General features: G+C 36.8%; 1 protein-coding gene across 50 annotated transcripts in view; it reads right to left on the minus strand.

The window, feature by feature from the left end:
* The window catches only part of CD44 (CD44 molecule (Indian blood group)), a 64,142-nt gene that overhangs the window by 26,842 nt on the left and 12,760 nt on the right, over positions 1–24,540 (minus strand). For 28 of the 50 annotated variants that reach the window (XM_050711198.1, XM_050711200.1, XM_050711199.1 and 25 more), the window contains exons 2-8: positions 13,693–13,858; positions 10,536–10,672; positions 8,864–8,935; positions 8,360–8,599; positions 7,069–7,164; positions 1,285–1,410; positions 517–639 (exon numbers count right to left, since the gene is read on the minus strand). In XM_050711198.1, coding sequence (XP_050567155.1) covers positions 517–639; positions 1,285–1,410; positions 7,069–7,164; positions 8,360–8,599; positions 8,864–8,935; positions 10,536–10,672; positions 13,693–13,858 — 960 coding nt within the window. The remainder of the gene's footprint in view (positions 1–516; positions 640–1,284; positions 1,411–7,068; positions 7,165–8,359; positions 8,600–8,863; positions 8,936–10,535; positions 10,673–13,692; positions 13,859–24,540) is intronic. The other 22 variants (XM_035552293.2, XM_035552291.2, XM_050711209.1 and 19 more) reach the window with 5 other exon arrangements.

The raw sequence follows: 24,540 nt of genomic DNA on the forward strand, positions 1-24,540 counted from the left end.
TTGACCCATAGTTTGTGACAGACATTTAAGGATGGAAATAGATTTTCCTCTAGAGAAATTACAGGACTTACACCCTTTTCCTCTGCTGCGCTAGGCAGGCCGAATAGATATATGCATGCAAACATAAGTACTTGAACATCATGTGTACAGGCTGGAAATTCCCTCCAAAAAGGAATTTTTCCTCGGGACACAAAGACCCACACGGGAAGCCCAGAAATCCAATGTATGTGAAAACAAGATACAAATTCTAGCAGCACTGAAAGAAGTTCCTTCTAAGGACTGGAACCTCACAAGTTCTACATCAGCTTTTCCTGTGGCACAGGAAAGATCTCTGAAACAAGAGACAATCAGAACAGCAACTACCCCTTTACATGGTACCCATTTGGTGAAGGAAGAGGATCCTTGGATAGAAAAGGGAAAAAGAAAAAAATAATAACAAAAAACAAACACCCAAAGCCAAAAAGCAAAAACCCCAAACCCAAAACAAGACATCCAAAGAGAAGGGAAGTTCCTTACTAGTACTTGGAGCATACTCTTTCTTGGCCACACTTATGTCCCATCCTGGAAACACCGTAGGGTAAGTCGTCTCCTCCGAAGAGTCTTCATCATCTGAACCATTGCCGCTTGAGGTCACATCTGCTGTGGTGATGTTAAATCTGCCATGAAGCCCTAACCCGTAAGGCCTTCTGCTGGCAGCAGTTATGCTTTGCTGTCTCCCCTACATGCAGCCCACAGCCACCAAGGAGGCTGAACAGCACCATGCTTGCCACGGTCTGTATCCCCTACTGGTTCTTCCTCCCAGATGAGATCCGTCACCCTGCCATGGCCCTGCTGAAGCCACCCTAAAGTAGCTGTTAGCTATATTGCAGTGCCTTGTGGAGGCAATGAACTAACTGACCTCTGACTCATTTTAGCAGAGTAAGCATAGGGTACTGACTAGAAAACAATCTCTTCCTTTCTCCCATAAGTCTTCCTCATTGAAACAGTCTACGTCTAAAGTATTTTCAAAAAGTAAAAGTGAAAGACTTGAATACATCCTTTACAAAATGTTTGGCACATTCACCCCTCACAGATATGCAGTTCATGAATGATGTGAACAAGTGCTTTGTTGCTACCATACCTACAGTCAACTTTGCTTTTCTGTCTTCAACACATTGCAATGAAAAGCAGAAAGGTACTGCCAATTGAAACCCCCCTCCGTTTAATGCTTCTCAAGCTTTCTGCCTTGGAACTATGATTATTCAGCCCTTAAACAAAGCACCCTATTAGCATGATGCTCTTTACCCCTTGTTGTCTGCGTGGGTTCTTGTGTCTTCTCTCTGGGATTTGACCACCACCACTCGTTTGAAAACGGATTCCACCAAGTTTGGGTGGTAGTTTTCTCCAGGTGAACACGATGAGGCCCCGGAGCTGTTAGGACATGGTTCATTGAACCAAGAACTTGTTATTTCTTGAGAGGCACATTTCCTCCATCAAAGTTAAGTCCACCAGCACCAGCACCCTGAGCATGCTCATGCCACTGAGATGGATGGGAGTGCAAATGGAATGTATGAACCTGTGGTATCATTACATTCCTCTAATAGCAAAAATATTTATTTTTTTTTTTTAGCGTAAGAGAAGTTTGAATTACTCTACTAAAGTATAAGATTATGTAACTAGCTCTGATAGTCCAGCAAAATCAGTGAATTCTGCATAGGTTTAATAGCTGCAAGAGATCAAAATATGCACTGTGTGTGAAATATGTCCTAATATTTTGACAAAAAGCATACAGAGCTGGTAGGAGCATGCACACCAAGAATGAAACCCCTCAAGCAAGCCAGCTGATAACTTAACCTTTCTCCCTCCTAATAACATTTTTAAGCAATCAACTGAAAAACAGAGCTTACAGTAAGAGCTGTGCTTCAAGTTGTAAACATACTGAATGAAAGAAAACAAAATCTTCTTCAAAATACTACCCTGATTTTTTTTTTATTCTGACCCATACTTCCTAACCAATATTTTTGTTAGCATTTAAACTATCTTCTATATCTTGAAGAAGAAGATATACTGTGTACTCTTTTTGAGAAAGAAAAATGAATTCATAGTAATACCATGAAGACTGAACTCTAAGATACTGTTTTCGATCAATTTTTGCACAATATAAGAAATCACTAGAAATTGCAATACCTAGAAGTCAAAGTTCTAATAACCTAGTAGGATAAATTGATGGTCTTCAGTTTACTGTAGCTATATTTTTGCTTACTTGTTAACTACAAAGTGTACTGTTTTAAACTCAGAACTGCACTTTTACAAAGAGTAGCTGTTATGACAGTAAAACCTAACCAATTTTCCCTTTCTGAAAAGCTGTCCCTGGCTGAATAATTATTTTCTCTTCTTACATTCAGTAATTACTCCTTACACGTAGTACTACTCTGACTCTGGTATCAGAAATAAAGGATTACAGTGCTCAGTGTCAAAAAGAATAACAGATACGTGGGTGATGCGTAAAAACGAACAAGCAAACAAAAATCAACCAACCATACAACCAAACAAAAAAACCTTAAAAATACCATTGTGGTGCACATTTTTGGCAGATATGTTCTGGCTGAGTATGGCTATTTTGATTAGAAGAGCCTTAACGAATTCCATAATTTCAGTTGTAAACATATATTTCTATTTAATTTATACATAATTACACACAATTACATGAAAAATTCCACTAATGTTTCTACGAAGACATAACTTCTCAGTCAGAAAAATGTATAAAACAATCACCTTCCATAGAAAGCTTCTCTTAATCCATTAAGAATTAAACAATACTATACAAAAAGTTACAAATAGTGAAATACTCATAGCAGTGTAAATGTTATGAATCTAATTTGTTTTCCAGATCTGTTCATTCTCACAAACTGGCATGAGGAAATAATCTGACAGAGGCACTTTGAATACTAAAGATTACATGATAAATCTGAGTGCAATATAAATGATGAAAGATCAAAGACAGGTTTTTCAAAATGCCAGTCTTGTTAAAATTCTGCTATGGTGGCTTTTGTTTTCCCACAAAAAAAGAAACATACCAGTGAGCATTTAATATAAAATATACAAGTCCTGCACCACCAGAACATGTTTAGTGGAAATCTGTCTCTTCCATTTGCCCTAATGGGCTGCATCAGGATATGAATTATGCGATGAGCTGTTGGACCCCTCTACAGAGGGGTGAAGTTTTCTATTGAAAAAGATTGAAAAAAGAGTAATGTGAAGACAGCTTTGATTAAAAAGTGGAGGAAGTAGTGCAGGCAGAGTATCTGGATGATCTGTAAGAAGACCAAGAGGTCTGAAGACACGCCCAGCAGAAATGAAAAAAGTCAGCCAACAAGATTGGGTTGTGCCTTGTTAATTTCAAGACTTAAGATTTCTATTCTACACCAAGCCATCAAACCTCCTTTACCAAGGAAGGCATTCACACAGAAATGAGAGGCAATTTTTAGATACAAAATTCAAACTGTGAATACAGGTGCAGATGGAGTTTCATTTGGGAGCAGAAGGAGAGCATGGTTTGCTTGTTTTTAAGAATCAGAGACTTGGACATTCAAAATCTGATCTCTGAGCAACAGAACACCAAAAAGTAAATAAATAGTGGTCTCAGATTTGGGGCTTTAGGATGGAACACAAAAATGATCAAAATGATAGTGCCAAAAAATTGTTAATAAGAAAACAACTGAAGAGCAGAGCTGCAGGACTCTGGTACCTCTTAACTTCAGATTATACTGAGGAATTGACATGACTTTATAGAGAAAAGAGTGTCTGATATCATTCTTTAAGATGACTTCCATTTCTTACTGGTGAACATGATAGACTGAGAAGCTTCTGTCTTTAGCACATCTCAAGAGATGAATCCACTGTATGTTGTTTATTTCAGGAAGAAAAGCTGCTATTAAAATGTGTGTCATGGGAGACTGTGTGCTGAAATTATATCACAGATATCAAATGACTAAAATATTTATTAGCCATCATCCGACTCCTATCTAGGTGTTATTATTTCTAGAAACATCTGAATTCACATTCTTGAACTGGAGGGACTAGTTGTTTCTGTTGCTGTTCTGGCATCCATTCTTATGGATGAACCAAAGTTGAGTGTGTTTTTAGTGAACATTCAATAGAAGCATCACTATTATTTATCTCTACATCTGTTAAACTTTGCCTTGAATTGTCATCTGACTTCTTGTAATCACAGCAAAATTCTCACCTCTACCTGCTCTCCACAGCAAGCATTAAGAACGTAGTTACCTGAATATGGAAATGCTTGAATATGGATACATGGCTTCCTTCCATATATAAAATACCAATGCAGATGCTTTCCTATCAAATCAGCCAAAGTATGGACATAAGATTTTTTTCCCAATAATGACATTTTTTAGAGAATGCTCCAAACCAAATAAAAGAAAAATCCACTACAGCATGGGAGCGTCTACTATATATGGATGAACAAAAGCAGCCGCAGTTATTGTTTGAGTAACTAGTGCTGATAACTCAGGGAAGTATCTCATCAATCAGCTACAGAATTTTATGATATCTGATCCATGGCACATCTGGAGATGAATCATAACTTGTTAGCAACAAAGAAAAGCTTGTTTCAGCTTAGAGATAAAGAATGTCAATGGCAAAGTGCTTGCAGTGTATTAATCTGGACTGTGCACTTGATGGAAAACATCGCCAATAATGTTCAAAGTCAGAACAATAATGAAAGGGTAGTGTGAAAAACAAGGAGATGTAACAATTTCTTACTTCAGACCCATAGCAATGACTTATTTTGATCAAGGTAGGCATCTTTTCACCAGGCTTTAAGTTTACAAACAAGGTGTAGTATAGATGGATAGCCACTGGTTTTGTGTCTAACATTCATACACTATAGAATTAGACAGGTAAGTTTTTACCTATCTATCTGAAGATATGTGCCTAATGGGATGAAGTTTTTTTTACTTGCTTCTTAATTTTCTACTTTCTTGCCAGTGGGGTTTTTCTCCAGGAAATTAAATTCTGGCCAGGATATTCCAATGAGCCTGCACTGTTGCATAATGCAAATACTAGACACTGGGGCATGACTTTAATTTCTCTTTTTGTTTTTTCTTCTTGTAACTTTCTCCTATGATACAGAATATTTTATGACTTCTCATGGAGATGTGTAGCATATGTTTAACTTGTGAAAAAAGTGCTAAATTACTCATTAGCTTATAGTACAGTAACATTAAAAAAAAATGAGTCTGGTTTTAAAGTGATGTTGCTAAGCAATAGCTGAAGCTATCAGAAAATCTCAGGTGCAGTACTTTCATAACCTTTTTTTTTCTTTTCTTCCATAGAAAATCAATCTGCCAGCCCCAAACCAATAAGCAATCATGCCAATGCTATCACTTCTGTAATACAGATATATCAGCATTGATAGTTTTATTACATATCTCTGTACTTGATTTGATCTTTTTAAATGTTCAACACCTCTAGCTTTCCTTCTGTAGGATACCTATGTCTATGATAGAGAACTGTTAGCAGCAGGTAGGGACATAGATGTTTAGAATCAATATATTTGATAAATCAAGTTGTAAAAGCAAAACCAAATACTTTCCTAGAATGCTGCCTAGAAACTGCACAGTCTTTTGCAGTGGGTGAATAAACATCTGTATAGGCAAGCACTAAGTCACACAAGCATACAAAAGCAAATAAATGTGAAATCACCATTAGTGTCAACCAGACAAACTCCCCACTGTTGCCAGATGGGATTTTTTTCCCCATTTCAGGCAATACTCTGAAGCAAAAACTCATACTAGAAACAAAACTTAGAAAATTGTCTACTTGTTTTCAAGGTTTGGGGAAAAATCATGCTGATATATATATATATATTTCCACTTATATTTAGAGGTGTTATTAAACTTCTCATCTTCTGTGACAAGATGCTTTGTTGAATGATTTTGTATTTTAGTAAAGCTTTTGCTAACTGTATACAATACACAATAATTCTTATACTATGCTGTGATTTTTAAATATAGTAACTAGGACACTGACCCTCCAAGTTGTATAGACCATTTGACTATCTGTCAGCACCAAAAAAACAACCAAGCAAACTCATCACTATCATGTGCTTCTCTGGTGGGAAAAAAAAAATTGTTGGCAGGAAGAAACTTTCATTTTTATTGTTTTTGACTACAACCACCCATCATGCCTCTATAGATCTCCTCTGTGAAATTCAAATGTTCTTCTTTTATGTCCTTTTTTTTTTTCCTCTTTTTTGGTTGGTTGCAAAGATCTATATCACTTCAAAAGAAATCGAGCAAATACATGTACAGTTCCACTTTAAGAAAAAATAAGATTACTTCAAGAGGTTTTTATTTGCTGTAGTTGCTGTGCACTACCTATTCAATAAAAGCATCACATCTGTTTTTCCCACTCAGCCCAGAAATTGGCTAATGTTCTTCTGAGCCTTCAAAGCCTGCAGAGACATCACAGGCTCAAAATTGTTTTTGTGCATCTTGCCACCACCAAGAACAAAATTAATTTTAGCATTACACAAGTGGGTTGGCAACTGAACTACCACTTATAGCATTGTTTAGGTGAGTGAGTCCATGGTTTTGACATGGATTATCCACTTTCACAAGCATAAGAATATTAGAATCACAGATGTACTTTTATCACAAATTGATGACAATGTCCTTTTCTAACTCTGAGGTAGGAACAATGTGACTTTGAGTGATAATTCATTACACCGATTTGTGGTACCTCATAAATATATGTAATAAAAAGGCAGTGGGAAACACAGAATACGCCAAACAGCAGTCTTTCAGAGTTCTTGTATAAACACTGAAGAAAAGAAAAAGCAAATGTTTTGGCTCCCTTTATCTCTTTAAATAAGTGAAAAAAAACTTCACCAGAAAGTGAAATTTATTTCTAAATTAATCAGTCGTGAAAGTAGTGTCTTTCAATGTCTTTCCAAAATTGGAGAAAATGTATATTTCACCACTTACCAGAAAGCCCTGCTGAAAGAAGAAGGCAGTTTTAATACAACCTATAACTGATGTAGTTATTATAATGCATAAATCTTACTAGTACTTCCACGATGCCATTCATCATCTTCTTTGGCGAAATCATTAAATCCCGTCACCAAAGAGATATCAGTTGATGTAGGAGAAATTTCATCATCTGTATAACGATGGATGAAAGATTACTATTTCATTATCTGAGCTGCAACTCAGTACTCACAACTACATCAACTATTCTATATTGCAAACTTCATTCCTCCTTTTATTAGCACAAGGGAGAAGGAAGATATAGAGGAGGTTCTTCACACAATTCAACCCCAAATATCTTTATTTACAAACACAGCAAGAGTATCACCAAAATAGATTATTTCAAGAGAAGCATATATTTTAGTGGTAATGCAAAATCTGGCAATGATTATTCAAAATCTTCATGTTATTCAATTCTAATTGTACCTGTGTATCATCTGAGGGTACAAGGAACCCAGAGCAAGATGTGAAGTTAATTGTACTTCCCTTTCTACTGAGAAATATTCAGAGCTTTAGTCCAAAAAATTAAGCTCTGAATATTAGCAGAGTTGGTAAGAATTGTCATGGTAAGCAATTGAACTACATAGCATACACCTGAGAGAATGACTCTGATCCTAATTGCTCAGGAATAGAATGTTAGGAATTACCTTTCATGATGTGAATTATATCGACAAAAAAGCATAAGGTGCCATTAATATACTGCTTCTTCTTTTTTTATTTTGTATTTTTTGCCTTTTTTTTTCTGCTATATTTCACTGTTAAATTATTGGTGACTTGAAAGAAAGCCTGTGGTCAGAAGTCACACAGTAAAACATCACTGCCCTTAGAGGATGAACTCTGTTTGTATCCCTTAGGTTCAGTGGAGCTAGTCTTTTAGGCCTCTGATAATTTCAGCTACGCAGGCAATATAAAAGATGAAATAAAATACAAATCACCTTCACAAGAAAGCAAAATACAGGCAAGGTACCCAAATTCACTGATTTGTCACTGTGCTGAATGCCCTAGCAATGAGTATGGCATTTGTATTTGGTAAGGTTTCAGGAAATTAAAATTTGATTTTATCACCTAAAATAAGAAGGTATTAATAACATTTAAATTTGACTTTTTTTATCACTCTGTGCATTCTGCAATATATTGCAGTAGAAGTTCAGAAAGCTTTTTTTTTTTTTTTTTTTTTTTTGTCCAGAGACACACCTTTCTCCTTTCTCTTCCCAGAGATACAAACTAGAGACGGTGCTTCCTATTCCTACATGATGTCATTTACCTAGCTATGTAATTCTTCACTTTGTTGTTTTAAAGAGGGTATAGTTGCAACCCATCATCCTTACCAGAATTTTTGACAGGAAAATCCTTTTCACCTCCTCCAGAAGAATGATCTGACAGATGTGAGACTGGAGTAACACTTCCATAATACGAGGGACTGGATCTCCTGATGGAGGTATCCACTGGAGTTGTGTCATGTGATGATCCACTACCTACATTTTCATCATCCACACCTGAGGTTGAGGAGTCTCCACTATGACGTGTGCCATCTGCATTATAACGTGAGCCATCTTCATTGTCAATGACTGTAGGAAAGAGAGTATTAGGCAGCTGTTAATACCCTGTAGCTACATAGCTGTATTTCAGTTATGATAGCTTAATTCCTAGAACCAAAAAAATACAGAAAAACAGTTGTGGATTAATATTAGTTTATTAATTAACATTAATATTAATTTAAAATTAAGTAATATTAATGATTTTTTTAAAATAGCAATTGTTTTTAAGAAAACAAAACAAACAAACATCCTGAAAATGAAACAAATTGCAAGTCTTTCTAATCAATACAGTACCTATTTCACTCTGATTATTGAGAAAAGAAGTGTCTATTCTTTCAATTGGCTCACATGCTTTGTCCCTTGTTTCTGAAAAAGAAGGAAAAAGAGAAAATATTAATTAAAGAAAACTGAGAAAAAGTATAGTGTATACCAATATAAATTAGATTCAAAGACTTATCAAAATGAATTAGCTAGAAAACTTCCCCAATACTCCTGAAAATCACCTTGTCCTTTTCTAAGCATTATGTTTTTAGCTAGAGTTGAAGATGATGACATTTGGTTTGATTCCTTATCTGGCAGTCCAGAAAACTTCCCAGAAAATTTCCACAACTGTACATAATCACAGAAAGACATCTTGAAATCTGGACATATAAAAATAATTTCCAAATCGAAGTTCATTCACTGATCTACCTATGTTCCTTCTGCTCTTTCCCAGCTGGGGCACTTCAGATTGTTCTCTCGGCTAACCATGAGATTCCCTTTTTCCATACCCGTTCTAGAAAACAGTTGCAATCAATGTCCATGAAAATAGCTTTATTCTGCCATTTCAATACACACAGCCCTAGGGTCATGGCAGCTCTAACCCTCTATAGCTAGAAGGACTGCATCCCTTCCATGGGGGCTCTGCACAGGCAGAGTGTGCCCTGGTCTGGTGAGCTCTGCTCACCCTGGTGGGCTTCTGTGTCAGGCTTGGGGCCACTGTGTGACCTCCTGCTTGTAGTGCCAGAAGGGGATAATACTTGAAAGTGTTTATAAAGGTCCAGTAGGGATGGGCACTACTGAAGCAGGTGAAGAGCCACCCTGGATGGTAGAGGCTGGTGATTCACCTAACACTATGCCAATGCAAAGGTGGCTTTTAATGATATGACCACCAAGAACAAAATCCAAGAATGTCACTGCCATTCAGATCATCACTGAGTTTTGCTTTGAGCTCTGTATGATCTGTCTGTTTACATTGGGAATATCTATTGAAATTCAAGACACTTGAAGTTAACCCAGATCTTATCTTGAAATACTGTTTTCAGCATCTGCCACAAGATTATCTACATTTTCCTAATAATATAATAAAATATTTCCAACTATTACAAAGTTCAGAACCTTCAGTCTGCTTCTTGGCTGCATCACCACCTAACTGCCTAATGTCTGAACATCGGTTTGCCAGAGGCATCACATACACTGAAAATGAGAACCATGATCCTCACCAGCTCCTAGCTTTCCAGAATTTGTAGAAATTGTAAGGACTAAGGGGACATGGGAGGAACAAAGGAGGAACCAGACAGAAAGTATTATAAAAGGCGTTGGTCAGCATGCTTGTCCGACCAAGCCCCATGCCTTGTCACTGCAGCCTGCCCTACCCTCTTATTAAATCCTTTAATAGATTTTGGGATCTTTTAGATTCACTGTTGGGGGTTTTGCTGCACTAAATAGTTGTAATGAGCTGTTGTGAAGCTATTAAGTTAGTCCCCAAGGCAGCAAATTGTTTAGTTGGAGAAACACTAATGACCAAATGGGTCAAATTCATTGCTGGTATTATAGATGCACTTCTGGAGGCTGACAAAATGTATTTATTCTCAGCTGAAAATCAGATGATATTTAATATAAAAGATCTAATTCAAGTACCTTAGGAATTACATATATTATTGTTATTTGATATATATCTAAAATACATCATAAAACATATACATACCTGTTGCATTGTAACAATACGCATCATAACGGCCTGTTGTATTTGCTGAAAGTTTATAAATTCCAGTATGATTTGCTGCACAAAGATGATAGGGATTGATTCGTGGGATAGCAATATGCCCCACTATAAAACCATACCTGGGAAGTACAGAGGAAAATGCACCTCATTATATGCTATAGCAGACAACATAAATGCTCAAGATATTTCTAATATGAAGAAGATACCAATAAGACATTATTTTCATCTTTTTAAAAAAGTGCATGCATTTATGCATAATTTTTGTATACAGACGATGTTTCTTTCATACGTGTAGCTACATCAGTCTCCAGCCTATGTAATGCAACACGTAGAGCTAAACCGATTTTAATTAAGGATCTCATTAGCTAGGATGATTGGTTCCAGAGCAAGGCAGTGAAAGTGAGGGACTGGAAAGTTAAGTGAACTTTTTATTCTGTGGGAGGTTGTATCACCTGACACTAAAGACTGGCTGTTTTTGTTTTTTTTTTTTTTTTCTTCAGGGAGTCACATTTTGTTTACTTTGAGCATAACATACTGCTCAGTGCCATTTCACACATAAATATTTGGGGCTCAATTTTATAGAATCTGATTAAATTTAGAGAATGACACACACTTCTTTCTATAAAGCAGATACCTTAGGAAAATATTCAGATACAACAGTCACTCATTCACATGTTCTCACTGTTTCTTTCAGTGGAACAACGTGGCTACTGTGTACAGAGCTCACACATTTCAGTGAAGACTGTAGCTAACAGAGCTTCACAAAGCACAACGCATTAGTACTATTTTGCAATCCTGCAACACCTGTTTAATTCCAATATATTTAGCTGGGAGGGGTGATAGAGTGGTAACAAAACCGGGTTTTGGTTTGCTTTTTGTTTTACTTCTTAAGACATACAATTATCAGGAGAAATAAATTTCATAGCTTAGCAGTCCTTTTGAAGTTGTGAGCTCCATTCCAGTTGCATGCCTAATGTGCAGATGCTTGCAGTTCTAAAACTCTGTAGTAGGTGGAATTATAAACTACTTCACTTACACTTCCAACTGAGCCTACAATGTTGACACTGTATAACCTATTAATCACCTTCTTCTCTTACGGTCTGTTGATTCACCTTACTCACTCGCCATTCCACATGTATTTTGGCTATTATGTGCACTTTATTTTTTCTCTCCAACTCAAGCTTGATAAGAGCCTAGTCATAATGACAAGGACTTCTAACACAGGATCAGCAAATGAAAGTAAGAGGGTGGGAGGGCAGGCTAGAAGGGAGAGATGGAAGAACCTACATGCCTTACATGTCCAAATCTGTCCTCTGCTAAGCTGTGAAGTAGAGAGAAATTCAATCATTAATGAAAAACTACAGCTCCCTGCTGCATTTTTTTCCCTTCTACTCCTTCCTTCAATTAAGTTTATATTTTAACTTCAGGAAAGGCTTTCTGCATTGCAGAATATTTACAATGCCAGCACTAGAGATCTCTAACAATAGGCTTTATTTGGGATTTGATGTTTTGTCTCTACACGCGGTGTAGTGATGGACATTTCAAAGTACTGAGGATGTGTGTGTGCCAATGTTAAAGAATGAACTTGCCTACTACATTATCCAGGACTTTTCCCTCACAGTGAACAACTGTCTCTAGTCTGTATTTGGCGGTATTTTAAACTACATTCCCACTTCTTGTGGAAGACTCTTTAAACACATACACCCTCAAGATTTTTCCATCCATTGTTCCCTGGTGCTAGAGTCCACCTCTTTTTCCATAGTGCAGGGCATAACCCTAGTGAAAACAAATGTGCCATATACCATCATTAATGGCAATGCATGACATTTATTCTCATATTTTCAAAGCACTGCAAGTATATCTCTTTGTGACAGTCAAACAAATTAATTGGTATGGATACTACTAATTTGAAGGAGCTTTATTTAAATCTCATGAGTTTGTAAATCAAAAGGAAGGAACATTCATGCATTAGGAGTTAACAAAGTAAAGCACTACTGACTAAACTGAAGCGAAATAGTTCACATGAAATAATAGCAACCAGTATTGACACTACAGCTACTTCTCAGGGAACGAGAATTCAAGAATGTAAGTTAAAACCCACTCCAAATTTACAACTCCTAAATTCAGTCTTTCTTCTACATTTGTTTAGAATGATTTGCATAGTAATGTATTACATATTTTGTACAGCAAAATCACTTGGTCTTCTAGTCTGACCTATTTACAGACCTCAGGACTGTCCTGACTTGGTTACTGATTGAACAAGATGGCATCCTTAGGAAAAATATTGAATCTTGATGGCGTTTAGGTTAGACAAAGAATCTATTACAACCCTTGCAAGTTGTTTCAGCCAAAAATTACTACCTTTGACTAGAACTAGTGTTGTTGTACTAGTGTTCACTTCATTTTTTGAGTCCAAAATTATCTATGATCAACTTCCAGTCTCTAGGTGTATATTTTGCTAAACTGAGGAGTCCATATTATCCACATTTATTTCCCTATAAATCACTAATTACAGAGGGTATTTAAGTCACTTGACATTGGTGGTGGGGGGGGGGGGGGGCGGGAAGGGGGTGTTAATTTTTGTCTCTCTACCAAAACTTCTCTATTCACAAATTACAAGAATGCACTAACACCATCACCAGTTTTTCACTGCAAGTCAGCAGTTCACTCCCCACACTACTGATTTGATGCTTTTTAGTGTTGCTTGACAAGACAGAGCTCCCTATACTGTATATACCATCTGCAGTCTTTTACCCTACATCAGGTCATTAAAAATCATAAATACATTGCATGTACTTATCTTACTAGTCAGTGGTACAGTATGATCTGAACACCATCCTTATTAGTTTATTATAATCTCAATCTTTAGTTATCTTTAGATTTTATCTGTAGAAAGTTATTATTTCCTCAAGATGGCAAAAAGAATATGCAGTCAAGGACTTACTTATTACAGGACCCAGGGCAAACATACACATACAGAAAGATGTTTTGCTTGTTACATAATATAACTTACTTCAGGACTGATATGGCCATGTAATTAGCAACTAGAATGAAATCAACTGTAATTATTACACTGGATGGATAAATGAATGGACGGACAAACAGACACGATATATTATTTTTCCTAAAGTTTCTTTACCTGCAAGTTTCAAATCCAAGTTCGTGAGCTTTTTCCAACTGTTCTAGTGTTGACAAGGTACTATTGAGAGCTCTGCAAAGGTCAGCTGCTTCAGTTCGTGTGAGACTGTAGCGACCATTTTTTTCCACATGAAAAACTCCTCTATATCTGCAACTTACATTGAATTCTGTTATTGAAAAAAAAGAAAAAAAAATTACTAATTGTTGAAGTTGCTGCTTCACTGAAGACCTGAAAATGATTTATTTTCAAGTATAGTGCTTTCAATGCAAACTGGTAACAAGCAGCAGCTAGCAATTCATTCAGAAAGAGAGCTAGCACATTAAATCACCTTCTCCATATTTCCCTCTTTGGGCTCAGACACATGACCAAAACAAAACAAAACAAAACAAAACAAAAAAGGCAAGAAAAAAAAGAGTACATGTTTTTTGAGGTAGCTCAAACTTTTACCTCATAATCAACTATAATGGTGCAGAAGATACAAATATGTCATGAAGGTCTTTGAAGCCACATTACTGTAAAATTTACTAATATTCAAATGAATTTTATAATATTTTGTTCGATACAGAATTATTTAAAGATGAAATGGTGGTAAAGTCAGAGCCTTTATGATCATAAATTTCCTTAATCTTCTCATTGTGATACTTTCACAACGAATCCTTTCAAATCAATATGTCAATCCACAGTTTCAGAACTAGTTAAAGCTATGAGTCCTTATTATTAGCTAGACAAAAGAGAAAAGCTTGCACTGGTTTGGTACTATTGGATCTGCCTGATATGAAACCTAGGTGACCTGCACACATATTCTAAACTAGAACAACATCATGCTATTAAATACTCCCTGAAAGACAAATTTTAAACTCTTTTTATTCAGCCAGCATATAGAGAACCTTTGATTACTCATCATCTGGATGAACTTTTTGCTGCCTGATCTTCAGTTTTGACAGTATTTCTCTCCATTTTGAAAGACTTTCTTTTGATGCACTCAGAACTCACTCTTGCATGCAAACATATTTCTATCAACCCGTCAGAATTTCAATATGTACTACAGCATCTTTAATAATAAAGGATGTCTTAGATGGATTTTAATTAAATAATGCTTTACAAGTTTACATGTGGAAGCAAGTGTATATGATGTACATTAAGAGGATAAATGTGACGAATAAAATAAATAAAATAAAATAAAATAAAATAAAATTAAAAGTAGGTGCCATAGTTATATTGTACAATTTGTTTCCTGGCCTTTACCCTGGGAACCCTGAGCAAGCTGCTGTACATGCAAAGCATGCGGGAGGGGAGCATCTCATTCAATTCACTACAGACACTGAATGAAAGGCATAAGGTCTAGAGGCTATGAGGTGATCACAATCCGTTCATCTCTATGTTGGAAAGATGCTGCCGACACAGTGCAACATTTAAAGTGGGAATGACTGTATAATCTGAGCAAAGTCTGGCTGAGTAAAATGAGAGACGATATAAACATCTGTTTATTGTCTTTTTTTATTATTATTTTAAACAGGAACAGCTAAGAAAGAGTTAATAATAATAATATGGGCATAGAAAACGGGGAAAGAACAGGATGCTTCAAAGCAATGTGAATTAACTTTACTTCTGCCCCACCTTTCCCTCAAGAGAAAAGCGTGGTAGCAACTCCAGACTAGAACGACAACTGCAAAGCACGCTTGATAGGAGCAGCCTATTATTTGTAGTAAAGAGAGGAGCATGACTCATTTTTATCTTAATCTTAATGGGAACTCCACGTGCAAGAAAGGGAAAAATAGACCAGTCTTCAAATATTTAAAGGAGGTGTCTGTCTCTTCTGTTTGAAATAAAAGATGCCATATAATAACTACTTTCCTAAAACACCCAAAATGCAATTCATGCAAATTTGCATCGACACATTCTATGTGAATAACAAGCAACTTTCTTAACATCATTTTTGCTTGATGGTCTGTTTTCTTCTATAGCAAAGATGTGAAAGCAAATGATAATAATCAAGGTGTGCACTCTACCTTCAATTACCTTTGTTCACTGGCAAACAGAGGTTATTCTATCTACAGTGTATCTACTCAGTGCTCCTGTATATTCACCACAGTTGTAAACTGCAAGGAATGTTTCTTTCCGTGGGTAACAGGAAACAATCAAGGAGATGAAACAGCAGATTAGATCCAGACTGTACAGCATATTAGAAGACAACCAATATTCACAAGATAAGTAGGAGTCCAATAGTATTGCTGACTACTCATCCAAAGGAAATCAAAAGTTGTGCATCAGATCTTAAAGGCCTTTATTGTAACAATGGAATTAATCCTTATCATTAGTTGGACTGTATGTCCACAGAAAGGATGTCAACAATACCAGTCAGTCCTACTTTATTCCCACACAACTATTTAAGCTGACAAAAGAATTTTATGTGAACAAAATTGATATATATTGCATAGCTGCTTAACATCTTGTTGATTACAGTTCTTAATATTTTTTTTTTCTTTTTTAATCATGTTATCCAAAAATACCAAGAGGACACAATTTTTAATTTTATAAAATTTATGCAAGACTAACATGTTTTCTCAAAATGTCTTTATTTTGACACAGCTGTTTTCTTCCAGGGAGAAATAGAACCATAAAAATGTAGAATGGTTTGGGTTGGAAGGAACCTTAAAAATCATCTAGTTCCAACCCCCCTGCCATGGGCAGGGACACCTTCCACTAGACCAGATTGCTCAAAGCCCCATCCAACCTGGTCTTGAACACCTCCAGGGATGGGGCACCCACAGCTTCTCTGGACAACCTGTGCCGGTGCCTCACCACACTCTCAGTAATTAATTTCTTCATTGTGTCTAAGCTAAATCTGTCCTCTTAAAGTCAATATTCCTTATCCTATCACTACACACCCCGATAAAGAGACCCTCTCCAGCTTTCTTGTAGGCCCACTTTAGGTACTGGAAGACCACTATAAGGGCTCCTTGGAGACTTCTCTCTATATAAAAGTAGTTTTATTAAAATTTCACTGATGACAGCCATGTCATAGAATGCTTTGAAGGCAACAACGAGGGGCTGGTACAGAAGGAAGAGGAGGCTAACAAATATGTATTTTTTTCTCCAGAGAACTTCATGTCTTGCATCAAGTCTGAGTTTCACAGTCAGAAGAGAAGCTAGTGGATTAACATAGAGTGATAGCCTCGGCAAGTTCCCACACATAAATTAAGAAGGAGTGACAACGTTTCTGCAAGTACTGTACTCAGACACACACAGCACTGCACCTGAGGATAGCTGATGGACTAGAGACCTTCTGCAGACACACCTTCACTGAGCAGCACAACATGCTCTAAAGCCATCAATATGTATACCTATAAGTCACAAATAGACATTCACATTGTAGATCAACAGACAGAATGTCAACAAACATTCCCATTATAGATCCCAACAGACGTCTTCTTACAACAACACAACTAAGAACTAAATATGTGCAGGAGGATGTGGCCCACAACTGCTGTGCAATGGAGCTGCTCTCACAGCTGCCACAAGTGACTTCTACTTTGTCTCTGAATGTTCCTGATTCAAAGCCTGACATTATTTTGGAAGCTGTCCACTCAGCAGCTGTATTCAGCATAAATGATCCAGGCAAGGAAAGGTCTTCTCTTTACATTTCCCTTCATGTTGCTCTTGCCCCTGTAGAACAAGGCGGGCCTATGTTTCTTAATAAATAAGCATACTCTGTGAAGCTCAAGACAATATTATATTCAGGGGTCACATCACAAAGACCTATTAGATTAATTAAAAGTAACAAGTTCAGTGATTTTGGAACAAGATTTTTTTGGAACATCAACCTTTCTTCCAATAACTTTGGGCTCATTTCTGAAGAACTTTCACTATGAAAGCAGATTACCACATATGCTTGCTTTGGGTTGCATCTGAGTCTTGCAACTCATCCCAGTTTCACTGAAATATGAAGTTCACTTTTGTTTAAAGGGAATTTGATTCAGCTGTCATCAAACCTCAGCCTATTTAGGACTTTAAAACATTAGGATATATGTACTGTTACCACCCAGAGATCCATTCGGTGGGAATCCCATTTTTAGGCAGCTGATTCCTTAAACTCCGACTGCTAAGAATAAATAGGATTATTTACAGAAATAAATTAATTGAACTACTTGGAGGCTACGGCTATGCACATGTATGTTTTCCATGGAAATGCTGAGACTAGCCCAACAGTGTACATCCTGTACACTGGGACACTTCTGGGAAGCACCAGATGCATTGCACGTGCACTGACCATCTGCACTGCACAAACACATAGAAGGACCAAGCTCCCAGGAAGCCATACGCATGCAGCGCGTGAGATCACGTGGCTGGCCAGGAAACACCGGGGAGACATGTGGCAATCCGATTTGCAAAACTGGTTTCGAGGCCATCCAATTAGCTGCCACTTTGCCCTAAAGTAGTGTGGAGACAGAGCGCTTTGATTGTTTTTATTTTGACTATATCTTCCAAACCTGCTATTAAAAGTGTTTGTAACACTTTTGCAGTATAGGCACTTCTGTTTGTGAAGCAGTCAGTGTGAGAAAAGGACTACAGCAGTACCTAAAACTCACATGATGTTTCACAGTCTCAACAAATTGCATAAATCCAGCATTTCCTCTATAAAGGCAGTAATTACCACATTTTAGAAACGGCAAAATACAGACGCAGAGAACACTGACCAGAACTATACAGTCAGTCAGGGAACCCAAAAACCATACGCCAGAGTTCTTACATGATGGTCCTGTATTTTAATTTCCAGTCAACTTAGACCCTTAGAAAATATTTCTAGCTATATTGATACAAAATTTATTAAAAATAAAACACAGAGCCTAAATTAAGTTAACACCTTAACCTCTTTCTTCCCTGCTGAGTCTTATGGTCTAATTTTGAGTTTGGGAAGAAACACGATTACCAAATCCAAATCAAAACATGTCCCACTTTTCCCTATAGATCGAAAAGGTTCAAATCCATTACTTTTATGCTAGTGCTACCTATTTGGCCTTAATGCAGCCATGCAAAAAAAATGTTGTTTCTTTTCTTTTCTTTTTTTTTTTTTTTCTTCCTATTTTTCCTGTTTCAACATCTAATGCAAAACACATTGTGTGTGTCAGGCTGCTACCAATCCCTTCACCCTGTCTGAAGTTTCAAAGGAGCTGATTCAGAGTGGACTCACAGCAGAATCACAACCAGTACCCAGAGCTTCCCTTCTGCCCCCTCTTATAGCTGGCAGGCTTTGAGAACAGGCAGGCCATGATCTGTCCCTGACATCCTCATGATTTGCTGCAGCTGAAAGACAACATTGTTTAATAATAGCTCTTAGAAAAGGAAAAAAGACTAAACATGCCTGAATTGTCATGATCATTAATCTTATCCAGACCATGAGACTTGGCTGACTCAACCCCAAACCATGGAATGCCCCTAAGCCTGCACTGAATTTTATAAGCATGGAAAACCTTATCATACAGGTAATTTCTCCCTGATTTCCTGGGATTTCTGATGCTCTGCCTTTCTCTCCAGCTCTTCTTTCTTTTTTTTTTTCTTTTTTTTTTTTTTTCATCATTCATAGGTAATCAGAAAGCAACTGCAAGTTCTTCTTCAGTAAACTCTTCAATTGTATTGACATTCCTGTATCTAAACCAGGCTCAAATAATGCTTTTTAGCTACAATCACTAGACCCAGTTTCACAGTTTGCTAGCTAGGGCCCACTGTTGTGACAGAACTGGCTAAGACTGAAGAGCATTGTCCCTTCATGAAATCGTGAGTTACACACATTTATTAATACCAAAGACTTGTTAGAAGTTGTCACAGTAAGAAGCCAGGTGCAGTTTCCAATTCCACCCTGGTTCTGTAACCTTTACTCACAATGAGTAATGCTGACTCATGTAAACTCTTCCCATTGGAGTCACTTTTCCATAAAGATTTTTGATCTGCTGTGTGGATGGTTCTTGCACTGCTCTCTGCTTTAGATTGCTTTCAGGAGAATACCTAGTGGTTTCATTCTCAAGGTGGATGCTGTCTTATGTTAAAAAAAAAAAGGGTTTTAACAACTGCAGAGATAATGTAAAGTAAATGTAAATGAGAAGTAAATGAAGTGAAGGATTTGCAAAAATCCTATTCCCCTTTACAAAAAAAAACAACTGTAGAAGAATACTTAGACACCAGGTTGTTAACAGATTTCTTGGTAAAACCACAGTGTGTATTTTATTTGTGCATGGCAACCAGGAAATGTTAATGCAGTGTTCTCATGGGGATTTTCCTTTTTAGTTTGTGGTTCAAGATGATTGATAGGTCACCAGGATGTGATAAATTGGGGCTGAAAACAGGACAGAACAAGGGTTTTGAAGGTGCAGATAGCTTCTTTCTCTGTTTGCTTATATAGCTTTTACTCTTAGTTTGTTGTAAGAGCTTTGTTCTAAATTTATTAAACAGATTTCAAGCTCCAGAAAGATATAGATGGGTAAATGCTTCCTTATGATCATGGATTGTTTAATCTTGTACTGACACTTCTAAAAAGGAACAAAAAACTAGCTTAGCACAGACAATTACATTTTTAATATTAGCACCTGTTTTAATGCTGGTAATGAATTAGAGGAAAGTGGCATTTCAGAAACAGATTTAAATACTTTTAAAAAGGGCTCCTGGTAATTTCTGTTCCTCTCCAAATAAATCTACAAATTGGACGATATGAGTCCTAACATTTGTGGAGGTTTGAACGATTCAGATCTCAGTTTTCAGTTCAGATCTATCTCCAGTTGAAGTTTGCTTTTTTTAAACGTTTCTCAGGAAAACTACTTCATGGCTAAATCAGAATACAGTATACAAAAACTAATGTTGCATTAATTCCTGAAACATTTCAGAAGCCAAGACGTTTTGTGTGCAGAAATACTAAGATAGCACAACTACTGCCATTTTGGCCACTGGGAGAACTTGAGTGTACAAAAATAGTGTTCAGGATTACCTAATACACTAAGATACAAACTGGCCCGGATGGAACAGTTATTTGCTGAGTATTCCACCATCTCCTTAGAGTCTGTTAGTAAAACCATTCGCTAAAGCAATTCACAGCCCAGTCAACTGTAATAGCATACAGAGGCTTCCACCTTTTTGTCAGAAATTGGACTAAAGCCCAGGTCAGTACTGCTGAAAACCACTGGATAGCTGTTTGCTAGGTTATGTAAAATGATTCACTAGTCCCAACCCCAGTCACTAATAGACACGTGTCGACATCATTAAAACACACCTATACCTGAATCCCTCAGGGCTTGATGGGGAAAGGAAAGCTGTACTGGGAAAATATGACTCTGAACTGGCATGACTACACACTGATCAAAATTTAGAAGTCAAATTCTGCAGGATCCACGTGAGTTAAGCAAACGTGTCTGTGAGGTTGCAGCGCTTTACCATCTCAACAAAAAAGTGCTAATGGTCAAGCAACATGCATGTCATGTAGCATGGCTGGGTGATGTTTTTCATTTCTCTCAGCTGTGATATGCTTGGTCTGCTAGCCACCATTCTCTACAGAAAGCACAGAAACAAACTTGGAAATAAGCCACCTAATAAGCAAAGCTTCTCCAAATAATGGCTGGCATAAGGTGAAAGTAATTTACAGATTCTTGGGAGTTGTCAGATGAAATACTTTCCTTGGGGTATTGCCAAGTTGTGAAACCTAAAATGATTTATAGGAAATTCCTTTTTTAGATTCAGTGTGAATAAACCATACCCTGTGTTTTCTAAGTATCCTTTGTGGACATTTAACAACAACAACAAAAGATTTGTTTTTCAGTTTGAAACTGTCTCTCATTTTGAACTTATTAATTGGTTTGCACAAACTAAAACAAAATTAAAGCAATTTCAGAAAAAAAATAATGTAAATGTTTACCGGTTTCAATACAAGTAGATGATTTAAGGAACCCCATCCAAAAATTCCCTGTAGAATTTTTTAAAAAATGTTCTTATTTTCGTTTCAGTTTGGCATATGAAAAAGGTTCTGAACCTTGAAAAGATCATTGGAGAGAAAAAAATCACTGCTGTATCTCTAACAGATTGCTGATATTCAGAAAAAAAAATTCTCTGCACAGCTGGCTTTTTAAAGGCAGCAAAGTCCAGGAAAACACTTTAAAAGGAATTTACCTGCATGCTGCAAGGGCTGCCTTCTGAAAATAGAGACAACATGCTCTTAATAGCTGGGTGTGGTGACAAGAAAGTGAAGATGTCTCTCCATAGATGCAGAGGTATAAAATCAGACCTTTCTTTGAAGTTGTGCCAAAACTGTTTCTACTATGCAGTTATATTTGGGCACCTAGTAATTTTGGCTGAAAGGGCAAATAAGATGGTAGCTTCCTCACATCCGTGTATATTGTTAACTACATAAAAAAAAAAAAAAAAAAAAGCATAACCATGCTAACCCTGTGAGCCAAATGGGCTGAAATGAAATGAAAAAAATAAGGAGAGATGTGGCAGGGAAATTGACAGTAGCTGAAGAGGGATGAATGGCAGTAGGAGGATCTCCCTTCTTTACCGGATCATAAAAAGTGTTCTATATATTTCCGTGTTACTTCAGTAAGTACACACTGGAAAAGAGATGTGGAACAGAGCTCAATCTCGCGGCTTCCCTCTAAGTTGTTCTCCTTTATAAATGTACCTACCATGCACCAAAATCATTGTTTCTGTATTTGTTTACTGATAGGTAGAGATCATCTGTATATTAATCTGATACTTTTCCTGGCTACTAATTTACCTTTATAAAAATGGAGGGGGAGTGGCACTATTAGTAAATCAAGTATTCATAGAGTCACTCAAAATGCAAGTAAGTACAAGAAATATGTTTCATTCTTCTGCATCTGCTGCAGGAAGGAAAAGTCTGCTAATGCATCTTCCAAACATGCTTCATCTGCTTGGCAACTGTTGCTCTGGTAAACATCCTGAGTGAGCCTATCCAGTGTCATCACTTACGATAAACTTCCTTGCTGCTGACATTAATATTATTCTTTTTGCAATAGTTTTACCCAACAGTGGGTTGAAAGCATTCAGACTCCACTGGAACATAGTACAGCTGTGCAGTACCTCAATGGAAAAATTGCAGGCAGTGAAATCATAGTCCTGGAATTAGACAGTTATCAGATATGCCCCCCTAGAGATGATGAAAACATAATCATCATTGTCGATACCAGGAACGCTTCAGGCTGTACAATGAGTAGTCTAACCCCAAAGGCTGAGTAACAAGGACTGTGAAGCAAATCAGTTGGGACTGGTTCCATGCAATCCAGGTGAAGAAATGTGCATGAAACTAAAGCTGGTGAATAATAGTTGGAGTCTGATCTTTATTGTTTGACTGAAAGCAAATTGTTTAATCATTTGGGATAAAAGCAGGTGGGATGCAGTGTTGCTCAGAAGACAGATCCCCAACCTGGAGCTCAAAGTGCTTTATGTCTATTCCCTGCACCTGCTGATATAAGACAGATAAGCCAATTCATCTCTCTTTACCTCAGTTTGAAACTAACCTCCTTAATAAAGCAATTTAAGATTGACCGATAAAGAGCGCTGTAAGAGCAAAGAACTAACACCCTGTTGTTTTATTGCGTGCTTACAAGTTTTGCAGTCAGCTTCCATCTAAGCTTTGAGAAGTCACGGGATGCCTGATTTAACATTTGTGGTTATTTAGATACGAAACTCGTACAAAATCAGACATCAGATCAGCAAGTCCAATAAATGACAGATTTTGCCATTTGGCAGCATGCTACTCAATAATAATACCAGGTGTGATTTGAAACTGTTATTCATGTGACCTTGAAAAACTTTGATTTCCTGGTAAACAATTTCTAAACTTTCAAAAAAAAAAAAAGCTTAAGTAAACAAAATTTCTATTAAATATTCTCAACATTTTATGTTCAATTTTACAGTAAGTTCATTACAGAAAAACAAGCAATGATCAAAACTGAAAAGAGGAAAAAAAAAGACTTTGAGTAAGAAGTAAAACATCTATTGACTTTAGCAAGGCCACTTCACAAGAAAACAACAGTGAAAGGAACCTCAAGAATCTTTTTAAAAGCTCTGAAAGCCAGCCAATTAGCACAAAGATAATGTTAGTCATCTTTGCACACTAGAAAGAATAGGGTTGCTTAGAATATGCCTCACAAAGTAAGATGTCAGAGGGCAAATGACCCATGCAGGAGAGAGAACTGCCCAAACAGGAGTACTTATCGGTACTTATTCAATATTCAGCTTCCTCACAATGCAGATGAATTCACACACAGTTTCTTTCACTTCCCCACTCAAATTTCTGGGAAAATTATGAAAAAAAAAAAGAAAGAAAGAAAGAAAAGAACCTTTTTACACAAGTTTCTTGTATGAATTTGCAAGCAAGTACCTTTCAGAATAATGCAAAGTAGCAATTTAAACAGTTTAGATCTTAATTGCATATTGGTTAAAATATTGTACAGCAGTCCACTGAACTTGACCAAGATCTCACTGGAGACTGAAACTGGAGAACCAAAATTTCCAATGTAATGGATGTTTTAATGACTCATACTAGATTCAGATTTCTCCAATTAAAAAAAAAAAAAAGTCATTTTTTTATGTAGCTTTGCAGTTAGAAACCCATCCTTCTGAATACTTGCCATTTTCAAAAAAAAAAAAAAACAAACCAAATAAGATATGGTATCATCTGCATTTCCAAGGTCTGGAGAATATGTAAGAGTCATAAGCACTGATACTTGCGTTCATTGGAACAGTCATTGTCCTAACAAATTACTGGATGAGTTTGTGACCAGCTATTTATAACCCAATTAACTGCTGAATGATAATTAAATCATGAACAAAAACTGAAAAAAA

The sequence above is a fragment of the Cygnus atratus genome, chromosome 5 (assembly GCF_013377495.2).
Source record: "Cygnus atratus isolate AKBS03 ecotype Queensland, Australia chromosome 5, CAtr_DNAZoo_HiC_assembly, whole genome shotgun sequence".
NCBI classification, from domain to species: Eukaryota; Metazoa; Chordata; class Aves; order Anseriformes; family Anatidae; genus Cygnus; species Cygnus atratus.